General features: G+C 40.2%; 1 protein-coding gene across 3 annotated transcripts in view; it reads left to right on the forward strand.

Moving 5' to 3' along the window:
* The window catches only part of LOC101641684 (membrane-spanning 4-domains subfamily A member 4A), a 23,208-nt gene extending 3,272 nt beyond the window's left edge, over positions 1-19,936 (forward strand). The window contains exons 2-7 of one of the 3 annotated variants that reach the window (XM_045297085.1): positions 232-391; positions 4,584-4,712; positions 7,394-7,450; positions 11,915-12,073; positions 19,124-19,225; positions 19,725-19,936. In XM_045297085.1, coding sequence (XP_045153020.1) covers positions 266-391; positions 4,584-4,712; positions 7,394-7,450; positions 11,915-12,073; positions 19,124-19,225; positions 19,725-19,832 — 681 coding nt within the window. In that variant the 5' untranslated portion in view covers positions 232-265 and the 3' untranslated portion in view covers positions 19,833-19,936. The remainder of the gene's footprint in view (positions 1-231; positions 392-4,583; positions 4,713-7,393; positions 7,451-11,914; positions 12,074-19,123; positions 19,226-19,724) is intronic. The other 2 variants (XM_045297087.1, XM_045297086.1) reach the window with 2 other exon arrangements.
* Positions 19,937-20,280: the final 344 nt, after the last annotated feature.

Raw genomic sequence — 20,280 nt, forward strand, 5'->3', positions numbered from 1 at the left:
GCCCTTTCCACCCCATCCTCCCTCCACCCTCCCTGTATCAGTTGACATTGACTTGATGGAAGTGAGTTTGGATTTGACCTTTTGTTAAGATGTTTTTAAATGTCTAACAGCTGTTATAATTTACTGTAGGAAGGCAGACAGGGATTGTCTTATATCGGAGAATGCCCCAAAGTGCTCCTATCCTGTCATTTCTAGAACTAACTTTTAATTATGTTTATTTTTTTATTGTAGTACCTTTTCTGCTGCCCTGACAACCCTGCAGAAAATGCAACAAACCACATCAGAACTTGACCCTGGTGTACCCCAAATGGGACAGCCAGCTGCTGTAAAGTCATATCTATGGAAAGGGCGGGCAGAGAAGTTCTTGAAGGGTGAGCCCAAGATCCTCGGGGTAAGTCAGGGACCAATCATGGAGAAGATCAATGATGTTGTAATCCAAACACTTATCAGACCTAATGACAACTACCCTCTCTCCCTAGCCTCAAAGCACCACTTGTCTCTCTCTGTTTGTCATACTGCCGTGACTTGATTCTTGGAACTATGTCACCAGTATTTCAAATGTTAGCAGGGTCACCGTGTTAGACTGGGTTCTCTACAAAAGCGAAACCAGTAGCACTTATAGCTGTGTATAGAAAGAGATTTCTAACAAGAAATGGCTCACGCAGATATAGAAGTGGTTATGTTTGCTCTAGTTCAAGAGTGTGGGTCAGATGTAAGTCGAAGGCTTCTCCTGACACCTGGAGCTGTAGAGGCTAGTGAACAGGAAGCAGGAAGATGAAGCAGGACGATCACAGGCTGGTGGATGCCCAGCTGAATGCATCTGAGATTGGCCAAGTGAACCCAAGATTGGCAATCCACTGACGGCTCATGGGATCAGCAGACAATAAAACAGGAGACTGATGAACCAGATGCAGGATCCAAATCCAGCCATAGAAGTCAGACAGCTTCCACACACTGTCAACTTGTAGTTACAGTAGGCCAGTACAGTAAGTTACAGTAAATTGAAGTTGAAGAAAGTTTAAACAAATCCATGAGTCAAAATCCTGAAGACAGACTTCAGACTCGAAGTGCAGGGCTGGACACCTCATCAGTCTGGATCAGAAAATATACATCAGGGTCAGAAGACAGACCTGGAAGGACTATTTATAGCCCCATCCCACCCTCCCTTTTTTCATGTCTATCGATATAAGATAGGCACGATAAACAATCCTGAGGAGAAAACAATGGGACTGACAGTGGGGGAAAGGGACAGGGAGCCAACAAACCCAGGGACAAGAGAACAAAAAGAGATCTGAAATCGAGGGTGAGGCAGGTGTAGAATGCCTGGTGGGGTTTGATCAAGTGAAATGTAGCTGAGAGGAATTACTGAGAGCCAAATAAAAGTTGAAAATGATAGTGGGAAAGGAGGAAGGTAAAAGGAAATAGAGGAAAGAACTAGGAGGCAAAAGACATTTATAGAGGTATAAATATTGGCATGTATATATGTAAATGTATTAATATATAATGATAGAGCTATGGGTCTATGTACATATATGTATATGTTAAGTATCAAGGTAGCTGACAGACATTGGGCCTCTATTCAACTCCTTTCTCAATGCAAGAACTCTTTGTTCTAGTAACCTGGCATTCCATGCTGCTCAGCTTCCCGATATAATCACTGAAGTCAAAATGAGTGCATAAGCAAATTGGTAAAGAAAGCTGATGATGCTGACTATTAGAAGATATAGCATCTGAGGTCTTAAAGGCTTGAAGTGTAACAAGTGGCCATCTAGCAGAGAGTCAAAAAAGCCTAGATGGAAGAAGCACACCATCCTCTGTGATCATGAGGTGTCGAAGGGATCAGGTATCAGACATCAGAAGACCCAAAACAAACAATCTTATTGATGTGAACAAGGGGGGTCAGAGTGGAGACCCAAAGTCCATCTGTAGACAATTGGACATCCCCTCACAGAAGGGTCACAAGGAAGGGCCAAGCCAGCTAGGGTGCAGTTTAGCACCTATGAAACACATGACATTACTCTAGTTCTTTAATGCTTCCCGCCCCACCCCCTCACCCAGTTCTACCTTACAAATCAGGCTAGAATGGAGGATGTACACTGGCACTTATAAGAGAACATAGAACCCAGGACAGATAAACCCCTCAGGAATAGAAATGAGAGTAGTGATACCAGGAGGGTAGGGGAAAGGTGGGGGGAAAAGAGGGAGAAAGGGGAACTGATGGCAGCAATGATTGACATATAACCCGTGCCCCGAGGAGGATGAACAACTGAAATGTGAGCAAAGGAAGACAGCAGACAATGTAAGATATGAAAATAATTTATAATTTATCAAGGGTTCACCAGGGTGGGATCGTGGGGGAGAGGGAGAAAAAGAGGAGTTTATACCAAGGGCTCACATAAATAAGATATTTTGGAAATGATGATGGCAACATATGTACGAATGTGCTTGACACCATGGATGAATGTATGGATTGTGATAAGAGCTGTAAGAGCCTCCAATAAAATGATTTATAATGTATATACATTTCACCTGAATTTTGAGAGGGATTATATCTCAAGGGATATAATTGCTGATTTCAAATGCATCATGGTTGAAGGAAAAGATATAAAAAGATGTTTACTTGTGATTTATTGACTATGCAAAGGCATTTGTATCATGAAAAACAACAACTTTGGATCACATCTAGAAGAATGGGAATTCCAGAACACTTCACGGTACTCATGGAACCTGTACATGGATCAAGAGGCAGATCTTCTTGCAAAACACTGGTATATTCTGTGGTTTAAAACAGGAAAAGTAAAGTCAGGTTGTATCCTTTCACCATATTTATTCAATCTTAGAAGCTGGACTATAAGCAGAACATGATCAAAATTGGAAGACTGCTTATAAATAATCCAAAATATGTAGACGATACAACCTTACTTGTTGAATCATTTTCTGATGAAAATCAAGGATTGCAGTGAAAACATATATTTACAACTGGACCACCCGACAACAGACTGATAAATGGTGAAAATATTGAACATTTTCAAAGATCTCAGCTTGCTTAGATCTACAATCAATGCTCATAGAAACAGTAGTCAAGAAATAAAAGGATGTATTGCACTGGGCTGCTGCCCAAGACCTCTTTAAACTGTTGAAGAACAAGCATCTCACTTGGAGGGCTAAGAGGTATTTTCTTTCAAGCCCTGCTATTTTCAGTCATCTTATCAGCATGTGAAAGTTGGACAATGAATAGGAAGAGACTGAAGAAGAATCAACGCATTTGAATTGTGGTGCTGGAGAGGAATACTGACAAGTACCCTGGACTGCCAAGAAGTCAAATAACTGTCTTGGAACAGGGTAGTCAGCATCCTTAGAAGTGCAGACTGCGAGACTTTGTCTCCTGAACTTTGGACAGGCTCGTAAGAGACTAGTGTGGAGCAGGACATCATGCTTGAGAAAATGAGAAAGAATCTGAATGAGACGGATTGATCCAGGGGCCGTAACAATGGACTCAAATATAACAACTGTTGTGAGACTGGTGCAGGGCAGGACAGTATTTCCTTCTTTCGTGTAGCGGATTGCTAGGGGTTGAAACGAACTCAAGGGCACCCAACTTTAACAACAACAGCTTGGCTGAAAACACATCAACTGATGTTCAGCCATCAGTGTTTGATGTTCAGGTCCAATCACTTGGGGGGCAAAAGGCACAATATTCTACCATGTTGTGCTTCTAACCCATGTGCTTCATCCAGAGCAAACAGAAGGAACTTCTCTATGGAAGAGAAGCAGAAGGTAAGGCCCTGTGAACTAGCTGGCACTCCCTCTACAGTCTTCCTGATACCTAACGGGCTGCCATTGTTCGTATCTCCGTCTGAGTCTTTTTCGTTCTCAGTCCTTCTCCACAGATGGTGAACGCTCTCCTGTCCTCTTGGCATTTCCCCTTCGGAGTGTGAGGTTGATTTTTCTTAAAGGACTGAGGGTATAAAGAAAGCCATGTTCATGCTAGGAGACTCGGTGAATCTTCTACTAGCACGAACCTGTTTTTCTTTTTATAGCTCAGGGTTCAAAGCCTCAGGACAAAACTATTGCGGACACTTTTAATTTTTTTTAATACCATGGGAGTATTGTACTCATACCCCCGTTTGTTGTTGTTGTTTGTTTGTTTGACCTCTCTGCTCAAAATCTTGACTGCAGGTCTGGGCCCCAAGAAATGGTCGTATTTGCTTTCTTCTCGTCTTTCCCGGTATGGATTGGACTTTCCTTCCTTCAGGCCACTCCTCCTTGCTGGAAGATAGTTTTTCCTCGCTCCTTCATCTCCCCTGTGTGGGCATGTGACAAAGGAGAGCCACCCTTAGCATAGCATCATAAGGCCCAGTCTTTCTTAATTTGAAATCTCTGTGGAAAAAAATAGATATGCTAAGAGATAATTTCAATGTTACCATATTCACAGTTCTTTATATGAAAGATAAATTGATGTAAGAATATCTAGAAGCTCATCTGACTCTTTTGAAAGATTGAAAAGGAGAGTAACTCAGTGCTTGGCGCAGGGAGTGACTTGGGCACGATTCATAAATTTTACTTTTTGTCATCATTTCTAGGTTGTCCAGATCCTGATTGCTTTGATGAACCTCAGCTTGGGAATAATAATGATGTGTGCCACATTGCCATTTTATGGTCGTAGTCCCATTTCTGTCTTCATGGCGTACACAGTTTGGGGCTCGGTGATGGTAAGTGGAGTGCCTTCTGAAACAACTATTTCTAACTTGTAATCCTATAACCCTGAGGAATATACCTAAACTCCTTCTCGTGATACTATAAAGGATATAGAATGATGGGCAAATAAAATATTTAATATATATTAGTTATCATATCTCACAGCCACGTGTAACTGAAGACCCAACCCACAATGACTTAAGTATTGAAATAAACAAACAAACTGAACTCACTGTCATTGAATAAATGCTGACTCATAGCAACTTGGGTTTCCAAGACTGTAAGTGTTTATGAGACCAGAAAGCCCAATATTTCTCCTGAGGAGCTGCTGGTGGTTTTGAACTGCCAACCATGAGTATCCCTGTCTAACATGTCACCAGGACACCACCCAGGCTCTCTTTCAATATTGAAAGGATTGATGGTTTCAAATGAGGCCCATGGCAAGTCATTTGTAAGTTGGTTGGATAGCATCACATGAAGTCTTCTGGTATCGGGCTTTTTGATGCAACCCAGTGTTCAGAAATGTTTCAAGTGCATAATCCCCAAGGAACTATGGGCCAGAGTGATGGACTTGCCATTACTGGTTTGAACTAATGAGGACATCACTAAAATGATGGAAAGGTTCACTATATCTTGAAGCTCAAGGGACACTAAACAAAATGAGAATTTTTGTTAGCTAGGAAGAGGAAGGGAGGTGACCACTACGGAGATAATTTACAGTATCTGGCTCCGTGACTATTGATTGTTAGCAAATGGTTTAGGTTAGCAAATGGGACTATTCAATCAATTTTGTTTCATAAGTTTAATAACATTAATTATAGTTGAGTAAAATGTAAAACATCATTAAAAATAAAAATTCAGAAAAATTCAAAAGTGCTCCTCACAAAACAAACAAACAAAACAACACCACAGACTTCTATGCAAAATAAGAACATGAATGACAATAAAATGTCCATTTTCATCTCCTAACAGGGAACAAAACAGTTATAACCATATCTATATTAGAATCAGGGAATGATCAGGCATTCTGGGAGCTTCTATTTATTTAACTCTCCACAGTTGGGAATAAAGTGAGTCGTACAGCTGATCTGGGTTCCCCTCCACCTATTTACCAGAAGCACAATGCTGAAGCGCAGCAAACACTCACCTATTTCTGAGAGTGCTTTTTCTGTATAATACGATGATGCCAGTAACAGCTGTCCTTAAACTCTACAATCCAGGCAGGTGTCCCTGGGTGGCCCAAAGGTCTAAGCAAGCAGGTTAGCACTTTGAAACCACACAGGAGCACACTGGAAGGACAACCTGGTATTTCACTGCTGAAAGGTCACAGCCTTAAAACTCTATGAAGACCTACACGTGGTAACGTGTAGATAAGTCTTTTGTTGGGGGGGGGGGAGAGGTGGGTGGGTGTCAAAATACAATGCTTTTTGAAATCAAAGAGTCAAAAAGCAAACTTTGAAACGCAAACAGTGAAATAGTCCCAGGCCTATTGAGTTGACTCTTATAATACTATCCAAAAGGAAAATATTTGTGTAATTGTTGGAGTTCACGGAACTAATATATTCTAACCATTTAATAAGCCACTTGACAGAAGCAAGTTTTCTTTGCTACCCTTTTACTTGTGTTGGAACGAGTGTAGGGTCAGTGAAAATGAAGTGGACTGACACTGCGGAGGCAACGATGGGCTCAAACAGAACAGTGGTCATGAGGACGGAGCAGTACTGGGTAGTGCTCCGTTCTGCTATATGTAGGTTGTAATGGGTTGTAAGTGACTTTTTGACCCCAAAACTATAGCAATTGTCTCTTACGTGCAAATATTAATATTTTAAATGAAACTTAAAAATGTCTTCCTGCTTTGGGTTTAGTATATCTTGTTCACATTTGGTATGGGGCTAATTCATATAAGGAATTTGGAAATTTTATAATTCAATGGTCTGGAACTATTTAAATACTATTGCACTTAGCAATTTTTTTAAAGGCCTGATAAATTTTCCAATAATCCCTCTGTTAGAATTTCTCTGTTCTTTCTTGAGAAGTGGGGGAACTATTTACATTTCGTGTTTCTTCTAACATAATTGTTCTGTTTAACATTTTTATCTAATGTGTGTTAGTCTGGGGAAACTGGGGAAACAAATCCACAGAAACTCTTATGTACAGGAGTTTTATATAAAAAGTAAGTATACATTAAGAAAGCATCCCAACCCAGTGCTGCCCAAGTCCAACATTAGCCCATATATCTGACACCAATCTACAAAGCCCTCCTCAATGTCACAAAACACATACAATGACGTGGACTGCAGGAGGAAAGCCGAATCAGTGAGCATGTGTGAGCATCTCAGCGCTGGCAGGGGTCTCCACACGGCTGCTCCAGCACCCAGGGCTGCATCAGGGTAGGTTCATGTGGCTTCTCCTCAGGGATGTCTTGCAGGAAGTGAGCCTTGCCAGCTGAAGCAGAGAACTGGTTAAGGCAGGTGCACCCTGGTCCGACCATCAGAAAGCAAGAGACCCGAGAACTAGAAAGGCAAGGCTCACTGAGCCATTTATCCCTCTGCCCTTCAGTTAACCCCACATGTGTTTGTCGGCCAGGTTGGCAAAATAAACAACCTCTATCTAATAATGTAAGGATACATTTGGGTAAAGTATAACTTCAAATGTCTGCTTAACATTTTTCCTTAATTTTTCATTTTGTTACCAGTTTATTATTTCAGGGTCCTTCTCAATTGCAGCAGGAATCAGAACTACTAAAGGTGTGGTGAGTAATTATTTTTGTTTCTTTTTTTTTAATGAAAGGATAAGGATTAATAATGCCTGGCAGCCTTACATGTTGTGAGTTTTAACTGCGTGGCCTATTGTTAGGTGCCATTAGGTTGGTTCTGACTCATGGTCATTCTGCGGACAACAAAACAAAACTACCTTGGCCTGCATCATCTTCATGTAACATGTCCAAAGTACAGGAGACAAAGTCTCACCTTCCCTGTTTCTAAGCAGCATTCTGACTGTACTTCCCAGACAGTCTTGTTCATTCTTCTGACAGTCTTTGGTCTTCAAATTGTCTTCATTTTCAGCCAACGAGGTGCTCTATTGGCATACTGCAGATTGCTGATGAACCTTCCCCTAATTAAGATGCCTCAATCTTCGTTGTCCAGTGCAGCTTCTCAGACTATTTGCTCAGCATAGAGATTTAATAAGTATAGTGAAAGTATACAATCCTGAGCTGGCCTTTCAATGTTGCTAACAAACCAATTGTCCCATGATAGAATTATTGACATGAAGATGGATATTTTCATGACGTGGTTACTGAGAGAATCTTTATGAAGATACAGAGAATTATTCAGGGGAAATGTGAAACAGGAGCAGGAGTTGTATAGCATTACTTTACAGCTCATACTTCATGTCACACCCCAAAACTAACCCAAAATGGATCAAAGACCTACATATAAATCTAAAACAAGCAAGATCATGGAAGCAAAAAAAGGACAATGTTAGGACTCTAATATATATGGCACAAATAGAATACCATGTATAAATTTAAAATGTACAAACCACAGAAAATATGCTGGATATATGGGAAGTCCTAAAAATTAAATACTTATGCTCAGTAATAGAGTAAGAAGAGGATCTACTGGCTGGGATTTTTCTTTTTGCAACAATATCTGACAAGAGACTAAAATTAGAAAAATCTCTAAATTTTTAGAAAATTTCAACACCTCAACAATAAAAACTTCAAAATTTAATTTAAAAATGTGCAAAAGGACATAAGCAGACACTCAAAGAATGCATTTATGTAATTAACAGATATGAAATATGTTCAACACCATTAGCCAGAAGAGAGATGCAAATCAAATGAATAATAGGATATTACCTCACCTCGGAAGTAATAGTAATGATAAAAAAACTAGAAAGCAATAGATGCTGGTGATGATGTGGAGAGACTGGAACGTTCAGACCCTGCCAATGGCATTCTAAAATGGTACAACCACTGTACAAAACAATAAAGTGTTGCCTTAAATTGGAAAGGGAGATCCGTATGACCTATTAATCCTACTACTTGGTGAGTTTATATCCTAGAGGAAAAAAGTCATGACATGAAGAGATATATGTACACATATGTTAATTGCAGTATGATTTACAATATTAAAAAAAAAGATGGCAGCAAGCTAAGTGCTCATCAACAAAAGAATAGATAAGGAAACGACATCACCTACATACCATGGAACACTATGCAAAATTAAAGGATAACTGTGAAACATCTCATAACATGGCTTAGCCTAGAGAATGTTATACTGAATGAAAATAGTCAATCAGAAATGTACAAATATTGTCTGAAGCCCCTATTATAAAATATCCAGAATATGTTTACACACAGAAATAAAGATTCCTGGATGGTTACAAGGGATGGGAGGGGAAGTAGGACTTTCACTAACTAGAGAGTAAGACAGTCATTGACATGGATGATGGGAAATGCAATCTGGAATCAGGGAGAGGTCAGCATAGCACGACCACTGGAAAGAAGAAGAGTGGGTGGTATACAAGAGTAAAATGCGACACTGGTAAATAATACTAAATACATAATCCTGCAATAACTATAATAAAAAATAATTTATGAGTATATGCATAGGTAAATATCCTAAACAAGCTAAACAGGTGTGGGACGGCATAAGGGAGTGCAACCATTACTACATACAGGATTAGGCATAGAATATTTGTACGCACTACAAATAAGCACGTATTTATGTGGCAAATACATACATGCATATAGTAGTGTTGTGGGTTCGGATAAAAGAAGACCGCTACAATGTCCAATTAAAATGATTGAAGCCTTTATTTTTTTATGTCAGGCTAGCCCGGGCTGCAGTGGGATCGGTTCAAAGGGAACTTTTCACCAGGACACAGCCCTGTCTTCCCTGGCCAAGCCTCTTTTATAGTATTCAGGGAGGGTAGAACACAGAAAGTAGACGAAAAAGTAAGTTAAAATACATATATCACTAAGGGGTAGTGACAGAAGTAAAACAAAAGTATATTTAGGTAAAGTTTCAGGCGCCTTGTTTTATGTCCCCATTTCTGGATTTTGCCTCCAGAGTGCCCTCCTAATGGGGGTGGGACATGAACACCCCTGTCCCTGAGAGAAAGACTTACAGCATCCCTTGGTGAGGAAAGAGGGGTAGTTTAAACAAGGATTGTTCTATGGGCCCATCGTGATGTTAAAACATTACCTCAGGCCAGGCAGAGGCTGGTCAGAGGGAGCAGGGACGATGCTCCCAAGGAAAAGTGTTCTTGTAACCGTTCTGCTTAAATGTGGGGATAGGAGTGTGTCTACGTCAGTAGCATATACAGGGTATGACAAATTCAAAGGCATCACCAAACACCCTGAGAGATTGAGTCACTGGGCTTGAAGGCTTAGAGCCATAGCCTCAGGAGACGTCTAGGCCCATTGAGATGGCCTAGTTCACAGAGAGGAGTGTTGCTTGCCAGTTGGGCAGCGAACTCATGGTTAGCGATTCGAAATCACCAGCAGCTTTATGGGAGGAAGACTAGGCTTTCTACTCCGGTAAACAGTTACCATGTGGGAAACCCACAGGGGGCTGTTATGAGAAAGCAATGACTCAATGGATATGATTTTGGTTTACTTCACAGAGACAATGTTATACATTGTACTTTGGCGAATAGCTCTTGGAATCTTAAGAGCAAGCAAATAACTTAGACATAACTACTGGTCTATCCTTTCCTGTAACAAAAAATGAACGATGCAATTCAAAGACCAAAGGAAACATTAGTCCAAAAGACTAAGGGATCCTGGGAGCCGATGTCTCCACTACCTCCAAATCAGAACAATTAGATGGCACCAGGCAACCCCCACTGTCCACTCTCATCAAGAACACAAAAAGAAGGCCTGAAGAGTAGAAGAAAACCTAGACCAAAACTCAACATCATGAAAAAGACCAGATCTACTGGTCTGCTAGTGGAAACCGTGAGACTACTGCCCTTGGACACCTTTACAACCCTATAGAGTGAGCAAACCACACCTCTGAGGAAGGTATTCCTCCGAAAAACCCACCTTATGAGACCACAAGGGCAGCAGGTCCAAGAGCAAAGCTGAGAAGGCAGGAGAGAAAGGCAAGGAGCAACGAGGAACCTGGGGAGGAAGCGGGGACACTGTTTCCATTGAAGGGACAGTAACTATGTGTCAGGAGACACCAAAGATGAATTGCACTGAGAAAATCTTTACAGCTTTAACAAGTTAAGACATCGCTTTAAAGATGAAAGTACCCCTGACCCAAGCCCTGGTATGCACCATCACCTCATCTGAATTGGAAAACAGGGCAATGACTAAGGGAGATCAGAGAAGTGATGTATTTGAATCACGGTGTTGGTGAATACGATTGAATATAGTAGAGATGACCAGTAGAACGAACACATCGGTCTTGAAAGAAGGACAGCAGGAAGACTCCTTTGAAGCTAAGATGATGAGATTTTGTCTCAAAAACTTTGGATGCGCTATGAGGAGGGACTAGTCCCTAGAGATGATGTCATGCTTGAAAAATAGAAGGCCCAAGAAAAAGAGAAAACTCTTCCAGCAGATGGATTGATACTGTGGTTGCAACAATGGACTCAAAGATGTCAATAGTTGTAAGGATGGCACATGGCACTAGGTCACTGTGTTGTACGTATAGTTGTTTGGTGTTTTACTCCCACAAAGAGTTGCAGTCTCAGAAACTCCCACAGGTAGTTCTACCCTGTCCCTCAGGGTCACCAGGAGTCAGGATCAACTCGATGACAGTGAGTTTGGTTTTAAGTTTATATGAGATTCGAGTAACAACAATAACGCAAAAGATTGGATAGGAACTTATAAGTAATGAGAAACTTATAGGGGATATAACAAGTGAGAAAAAGTGGGTGACAATGGTTGTACACCTGAATGCAATAAATGTACAGATAGAATTGTGCATATAGAAATGGTTGATTTGATATTTCACGGAGTATATTCTCAACAACATCAACATTTTAAAAACTGAAATAGCCCTATGGAGCGCTAGAATCAATTTCATCATGATGGGTTTGTTTTTATTTTATTGTGTTTTTATTTTATGGGTAAGGAATGGAATTGGGAGACAATTGCTAGAGATGGTTATGTTGGGGTAAAGAAGTGGGTGAGATGGTTGGGGACCAAGATGAGGCTGTCACTGGGCTGCTCAATAGATTTTTCCTTCCTTTTTAGATTCAAGGTAGCCTAGGACTGAATATCGCCAGCTCCACCTTGGCTGCCATTGGGATCATAATCAGTGCAATCAGCTTGATTTCTTTTCCATACCACCACTCTTACTGTAGCTACCAAACGATGCCAGAAAATTGTGCCTTGGTCTCATCCATTTTAAGGGTGAGTGCATCTTCTTTTCCTGGGGGACTAGGATGGAAGTAGGGCCTGGGATTCCAGGCTCAGGCAATAGTCACGATCCATATTCTGTAATTCCTAGATGATTTTAGGAACTTTGAAGTGACTGAGAAATACGGTAAATTGTATTTAGGTTTTAGAATCCCATCTCTCTTTAATTATTCTTTATATGTCATTAGGCAATGTGGGGGGGGGAAAGCTCAGATTCATTTAACACTTACTATCTAACAGTCGTTGCACTGGGCCCTTTCCATACAACCCTTCTTTATTTCACAACTATGATCAGTATATGCTCTTATTCCTTTAGAAAATAGAAATCAATTGTCAGTCTGTGTCGCCAGGGTTTCTTGATCGAGCTCCTTATGGAGGACCTGTTTCTCTAAATGATATAAAATTACCTTGATCCCTATCCTATTGGTGATGAGTACCTCAGAGTCCCATCCAATATCTCTCGATGTTCTTGTATGACTCATCACTTCTATCCCCAATATCTTGGCAAATTCTCTATCTTGTGTGTATTTTATAACCTTTCTGTCCCACTTGCCCTCAGGTGGATTATATTCTAAAATTTCAGTCTACAAATGAACATTGCTATGGACAGAATTTTGAAAGATGTTGAAAGCCTAACTTCAGTACTTGTGTGTATGGCCCTGTTTGGCAATAGGGTTCTTCGTTTGTTATGTTCATAAAGTCATAGCAGAGGAGGGTGGATCCCAAACCTAATCCCTTCTGAGTGATCTCTTATAAAAGGGAAACACAAGAGACACAAAGGCACAGAGGGAAGGCAAATTGCATGTGAAGACTCACCTATAAGCCAAGGAATGTCAAGAACCACTCTTAGAGCTATCAATAAGAAAGTATTCACCAATAGAGATACTATGATGAGAATAGAGACACTAATTTGCACTTCTAGCCTCCTAAGTGATGAGATAATACATTCTTGTTCTTTATAGTAATTTTTGTCATTGCAGTACTAGGAAACCAGGAGAATCATTTATAAAAAGGTGATGAAGGTAGTAAAGGGCCTTGAAGTTTTCATTTATGGAATGAGTGTCTACGTAGGGGGAGGTGTGGTGGATGAGTTGGTTATTGTAGCATGAAATGCATGAGAATGTTTCAAAAATTGGTGGTAAATGGAATGAAGATAATGGAATGTTTTGCAGTCCCCTCATAAATGTAAATATTTGCTACTAAAAAGTCCCTTGGCCAGTCTCAACACCATTGGGTGTTCTGTCATCATTGCTTCATCTAAATCAGTATTTCCCCAAGGTGCCTAGTTCTTCCTTCCATCTCATTCTCATCGTCACCTGTCCTCAGCTAAACATGGACCTCGGCATTGTTCTTATTTATTATATAGACCAACTGTTTCGCTTTTGTTTACTCCCAACTTCTGATGTCTCCAGAGCTAACTATTCACAATGAAATAAACCCTGGAGGCAACTTTCCTAAATATTTTCTCTCTCCTTGAAATTTCTAGACATTCTTATAGTAAATAACTTTTATGCTTTGCTACTCATTTTTCTTAAAAAAGAAAAGATTAAATCTCTTCATCAGAGAACTTAAGCTTTCATAAGATGACCTGAAACTAAACTAATGGCCATTGATTTGATTCTGATTCATCTTGACCCTAGAACAGTCCAATAGAACAGAATAGAAGTGCCCCACTGGATTTCTGAGACTGTGATTCTTTACGGGAGTAGAAAACTTCATGTTTCTTCCTCAGAGTGGCTGGTGGTTTTGAACTGGTGATGTTGTAGTTAGCAGGCCAACTTGGAACCACTAAGCTACCAGTGCTTCCTCTCTCAGTTTACAGAGTTAGAAATTGGCAAGAACCGAATTTGAGTCTGGGACCTTCTGCTTCTTATTCTCTGTTGTCACTTACTATTGCTCTATATTGTTATTCTAAAGAGCAATGTTATGATCAGTTTTAGAAGTGCCCACATTTAGAGACTTTAAGGAACCAATTATACTTGACTCACTTAATGGGTATGACTTGTGTGTTAGTCCAGGTTGACTAGAGAAACAAGACACTCGTGTATAAGAGAGAACTTCAGATCAAAGAGCAATTGCACATTAAAAAAACTCCAAGCCCAGTCCAGATCAAGTCCATAACTCTGATATTATCCCATATGTTCCAATACTCGTCCATAATTTCCTCCTCAGACTCATGCAGCCATGTGATAATTCTGAATACAGGAAGAACACAGGCCAGTGGGTGGAAAGTCTTGTGGATCCAGTGGCGGTGGACGCCTCTCAGCACTGGCAGGTGTCTCCACATGGCTTCTTCAGCTCCAAGGCTCTGGCTGCCATCAACATAGCTCCATATGTCTTGTCAACAGGAAGACGAAGCAGAGAGTGTGTATCCCCTGCCTCCAGGGAGGAATACAGGCATTCCCAGAATGCCCACACAGAAGCATTATTTGCTATGACCTGATTGAGAAGCCAGACTCTACCTCTTTGCAAATTGACATGAGATTATGCCACTATTACAGCTTCCTTGATGTCTCTATAGGGCCCTGCCCTCTGAAGGACCTGTGATTGGTGTGATCCTCTTCTTTTGATCCCTTGCAATTCTCAATCATTTTTGAACATAGAGGATTGCATTTTAATTTATCTTTCAGCCATATAAACTATGTACCTTGTCCTGCTTTTTATCTCAGACACCTTCTTCAAGACACCATGGCAGATTCTAGAATTTGTTTCCCCTGCCCATCCTTACACCAGAGACCATCCATAAGAACTTCCTGGAGGAAATAGGGGAAAGAATTAGGAGGCAAAGGACATTTATAGAGGTATAAATACAGGCATGGACATATGATAATATATTTATATATAATTATAGGGACATAGATCTATGTACATATATTATATGTTAAATATTAAGGTAGCTGATGGACATTGGGCTTCTACTCAAGTACTCCCTCATTGCAAGAACACTTTGTTCTAATAACCTGGCATTCTGTGATGCTCACCTTCCTGACACAATCACTGAAGACAGAAGGGGTGAGTAAATAAATGTGGTAAAGAAAGCTGATGGTGCCCAACTACTAGAAGATATAGCTTCTAGTGTCTTAAAGGCTTGAAGATAAACAAGTGGCCGTTTAGCTGATACGCAGCAAAGTCCACATGGAAGAAGTACTCCAGCCTGTGTGATCATGAGGTGTCGATGGGATCAGGTGTCAGGCCTCAGAAGATCCAGAGCAAAAATCATATTGATGCAAAGGAGGCGGGGGAGTGGGGGCACAGAGTAGAAACCCAAAACCCATCTGTAGACAATTGGACATCTCCTCACAGAAGGGTTGCAAAAAGGGGCGAGCCAGCCAGGGTGTCAGCTAGCACCGACAAAACATATAACTTTCCTCTAGTTCTTTAATGCTCCCCCCCCCCACTATCATGTCTCCAATTCCACCTTAAAAATCCGGCTAGACCAGAGCATTTACACTGGTACAGCTTTGAGCTGGACACATAGAACCTAGGACAGATAAACCCTTTAGGAACAATAATGGGAATAGCGATACCATGAGGGTAGGGGGAAGGTGGGGGGAGAAGGGGAACTGATGGCAATGATCAACATATAATCCCCTCTCAGGGGGGGACAAACAACAGAAACGTGGGTGAAGGGAGACAGCTGTCAGTGTAAGATACGAAAATAATAATAATGAATAAATTATCAAGTGGTCATGAGGGTGGGAGGGTGGGGGCAGAGGAAAAATGAGCTGATACTAAGTAGAAGGAAAATGTTTTGAAAAGGAGGATGGCAACATATGTACAAATGTGCTTGACACAATGGATGTATAGATTCTTATAAGAGCTGTATGAACCCCCAATAAAGTGATTACATTTTTTTTAAAAAGAGGAACTTCCTGGAGTCTGAAGTATTAAGTATCTTCTTAATTCGGCTTCTGCATTCTCAGCCCACACGTACTAGAAGCTATAGCTTATGCTTAAGGAGCTTAAGGTGGTGCAGTGGTTACACATTGGGCTTGTACTAACTGCAAGGTCCGCAGTTCAAAACCACCAGCTACTCCATGGGAGAAAGACAGGGCTTTCTACTCCCATAAAAAGTTACAGTCTTGGAAACTCACAGAGGCAGTTCTACTCTGTCCCACAGCATCACTATGAGTTAGTTTCGACTGAGTGGCAGTAAGTATGTGCTGTACTCAATCCTAGAGTCAGTACTCTGGAAGACCTAGGGAGGGACCGTGTTTATGTCTTCAGGATACCTTAATCCTCCAGAGAGGAACATACCAACATCATTATCATTGTGGTCATCATGGTCTTCATCCTACAGTTGGTTTTTTCAAAGTGTCCAAGGGTTTACCCTTTGAAAGCACCTTATATGCTCGTGTATAAGTTGAGTATTTCAGCACATTTTCAATGCAGTTTTTGTGGAAAAATTAGGTGCCTCAGCTGATATTCAGGTCGGCTTATGCTCGAGTATATATGGCACTTGTTAAATTATGTTAGAAAATGGTGAGCTCTTTGCAGAAAAGTGTTGCTAGATAGAACACTACTGGGATCATTAGGCAGAAGCTTAAAAAATTGCAGTGATAAGCCATGCTTGACTTCAAAGCTAGAAATTCTAGGTGGCCCAATCTAATGTGTATTTATTTGCCACTTTTTGTTGTTGTTGTTGCTGCTAGAAACCTAGCCTGGCACTAATTGTAAGTAAAGTTTTGTTGAAATGCAGTCTCACCCATTTCTTTACATATTGCCTATGGCTGCTTCTGTGCTACTTTGGGAGAGTCGAGTAGTTGCAACTAATAACTTAGAGCCCACAATGCTTTAAATATCTACTGTCTGACCCTTATAGAAAAACTTTGCTAACTTTGCCAAGTCCTTTAGAAGGTAAAATCAGTGGTGGGATTCAAATAATTTAATGACCAATTTGCTGCCCGAATGACCATCATTCGTATATTAAAAAATGATCTAAAGGTAGTTTATTATTTCATATAGTTAATACTGAAATAAGAACAACATAAGCGGTACACGGAACTTGGTTATATTATAAGAAAGGGTTTGAAAATATCAATAAAATATATTAAATAATACCTACCCCAAACCAATAAAACTTTTATTTAAGGTATTTCCATATTGCTTCTTGATTTGTGTCCTCATTTGCAATGTTCTTCATTTTTATCCAAATGTTATCACTGTGTGATTTATTCTACACCACCTTTTCACTGTAGGAGTAAGACCCCAATTCTTTAGAGGAAGACCAATTAGACAACAGTCATTTTCACTGACAATAGAAATGGGCCACTTCTCTTCTCTGAAAATATTATGTTCTTCTTTGAAAAGCCCTTTCTACTTCTGCTGAACTTACAGCAGTTTCACTGACAACATTTTTAGCTCTTTGACCATTCAGGAATCGCATAATTCATTCATCATATTTCTGGAGAATTTAGAACATAACAGAAAACTTAAATCAATGACAGTGTGTCACCCTCTGATGTGATATTTTTTCTCTTTATAGTATATGTGTGATTACTGAAATAACAAGCACAAAGGCATAAAAACATAGTGTTTCATGAAAAATATCCATTTTTATGAAAAGAATAAATATTACTAACATAGTTCCTTCTAATAGCTTATGACTATGGAAAGAATGAACATTACAATGGGTGCTAGAATACACTGTGGCCCAGGTGAACGGTTAGGAAAAAAAAAAAGGACTGTCAATTTGTGATTTCCACATTGGGCAACTGCCCAGTCGACTACTTTAGAGAAATCCCTGATTACAAGTACCATTTGAACAACCAGTTCCTGAAATCAACAAAAAATATCAGGTATCCATTCTGCCTAGTTTGAATCGGTTGAATCCTTCCTCTATGTAAGATCCTTAAAGACAAGAAAATTGTCTGTCTTGTTTTCTCCTATGTCTTCAGTACTTACCACCATGACCCAAGAGAGAGGTGCTGAATACATACTTGCTCAAAGGATGAATGAATAAAATAAACCATGAATTACAAATATATCTGTATTACATTCTGGGTCCTTCTCTATGGGCTTCGTCAGAGGAGCGGGAGAGGTAGAAAGCATGGAGAGAAAGATTAAACCGAAAAAACTCAGACCCTATATCAGGGTAAGATTATTAGGAATAAGAGCACTTCCCAGTGTCTTTCAAATTCCACCACGTGTTTGGGTTAAAGATTAGAACTAAAGCCAATTGTCCAAGGATCTTGATTAAAGATAGATACATTCAGTGTGCATGATTACATTTTTTTAATGGCTCCTGAAACAAATGACCACAATCTTAATTAAAACAAATTCATTACCTTATATATCTGGAGGTTGGGAGGCTGAGTTCACTGAGCTAGATTTAAGATGCTAACAGAGTTACATTTTTTGTTGGGTTGTTTTAACTAGAAACTCCAGAGGAGAATTTGAGTTTCTTACTCTCCACTGCCCCTGTGTTCTTAAAGGTTCCCTTGATTCCTTGGCTTGTGGACCCTTCCTCTATTTTCAAAGCAAACAGTGCAGTCTTCAATTCTCTGACTCTTTTGCCTCTTACATATACTTATATGAATACTTATAAATTACTCTGGACCCAACTAAACAATAATACCCACAGCCCAAAGCCATTTGGTGAGCAGTTTTTGCCATGTAATTGAACACCTTGACAGATTATGGGAGTAGGACATGATGCCCTTTGGGGGAACCATTTTCTATGTACAAGTACTAAGATATGGGTTCATATTATGATGTCAATGTACAGAATTTGTAGTATTTGAAAAGACTACAATGACCAGGAGATTTATCATCCCTTTCCCTTTCGGCTGATGTGCTTTCACCTTCTGTGTTGTCTGGAATGTAGTGTATACGGAGGGGATAAGGGGGCATGATTATTTTATCAGTGAGGAAAGTAGAGAATAAGTTGCATTCACCAGGCCAAGTAATGACCAAACTGGACAAAGCCAGTTTGTTTTCAACCCCTGGCCAGCCCTTTCCCCTTTTTGGTCTTGTCCTGAGTAATCAGGGTTTGGGACTTTTCCTCTTCATTCTCATGCTGCTTTGTTATGGATCTGCTTCTAGGGTATGGATGGTGTAGTGCTCGTTTTAAGTGTGCTGCAGTTCTGTGTTGCTGTGTCCCTCTCCGCCTTTGGATGCAAAGTAGCCTGTTGTAACTCTGGTGGGGTAAGTATTGGGCTTCCCTTAGAAATACCTGTATTCCTTTTTTATTGGAGTGGAATAGATTGAGAAGACAATAGATTGAGAACAGCTGAACAACACAGAGACTGAGAACAACACATATGTACTATCTCCTAGTTTTCAGTAGTCAGTAGCACAGTGTAGCTAGGTCCCTTGCTTGCCGTCTTTTGAGGCTGCAGTCAAAGTGTTGGCTAGAGTTTTAGTCTCATATGAAGTTTATAATCTTTTCTATGTGCACATGGCAGAATTCATTTCCGCTTAACTGTGGACCTCATGGCTACGACTTCCTGGAGGGCATCAGGAGAGTAAAAGGCTCTTTTTCTTTAAAGTTATTTTACAGGGCTCATTTGGTTTAACTTGATCCAAGAAACTCAGCCAGTTGTATGCTGAAACTAGATTAAGAAAAGAAAGAGGGGAGTCTGATAATGACGAGGTTGGGTGGTAATTGGTTGATTCACCTGCAATGTTCTGATTGATTTCACAGATTGTGTTTGTCATGCCCTCGAATCCTCATGTGGCAGAGACAGCACCTACTGCACCGTTTTCAGGATATCTGACGCCTCCCGCAGAACAACAGAGATATATTCCATAAAATGTACCCTGATAGGGAATGCAAGAACCCCAGCAACCAACTCTGATTGTTAAAAATTATGTATTTTATAATAAAGTCAAAAAAATGTTTTTAATTCCCCCCAAGAACTTGGTGACTTATTTCATCGGCTCTTTATTCAAATATAAGTTAAATAGATCATACACTTAATGCATCAACAGCACCTGGAAGTGTTCCATCAATCTTAGAGTGTGTGAGAACATCAAGTTAGCAAATAAGATTTGACAGCAACAGGGAAAAAGATATTACTGAGATGGGATAACGTGGTAAATTGAGGGACTTGGGAAACTACATGAAAAAAATGTAATTGAAAGACAGTGGGATTTTCCCACAAACTTACTGAAGCCGTGTTACACCTGTTATTCTTCCTATTTGCTAGACTTTACTTCCCTGAGTTTGGGGATTCAAGGTGTTTTTGCCTTCAGAAAGT

This window comes from Echinops telfairi, unplaced genomic scaffold (genome assembly GCF_000313985.2).
Source record: "Echinops telfairi isolate 266 unplaced genomic scaffold, ASM31398v2 ScPeMD7_7416;HRSCAF=8454, whole genome shotgun sequence".
NCBI lineage: Eukaryota > Metazoa > Chordata > Mammalia > Afrosoricida > Tenrecidae > Echinops > Echinops telfairi.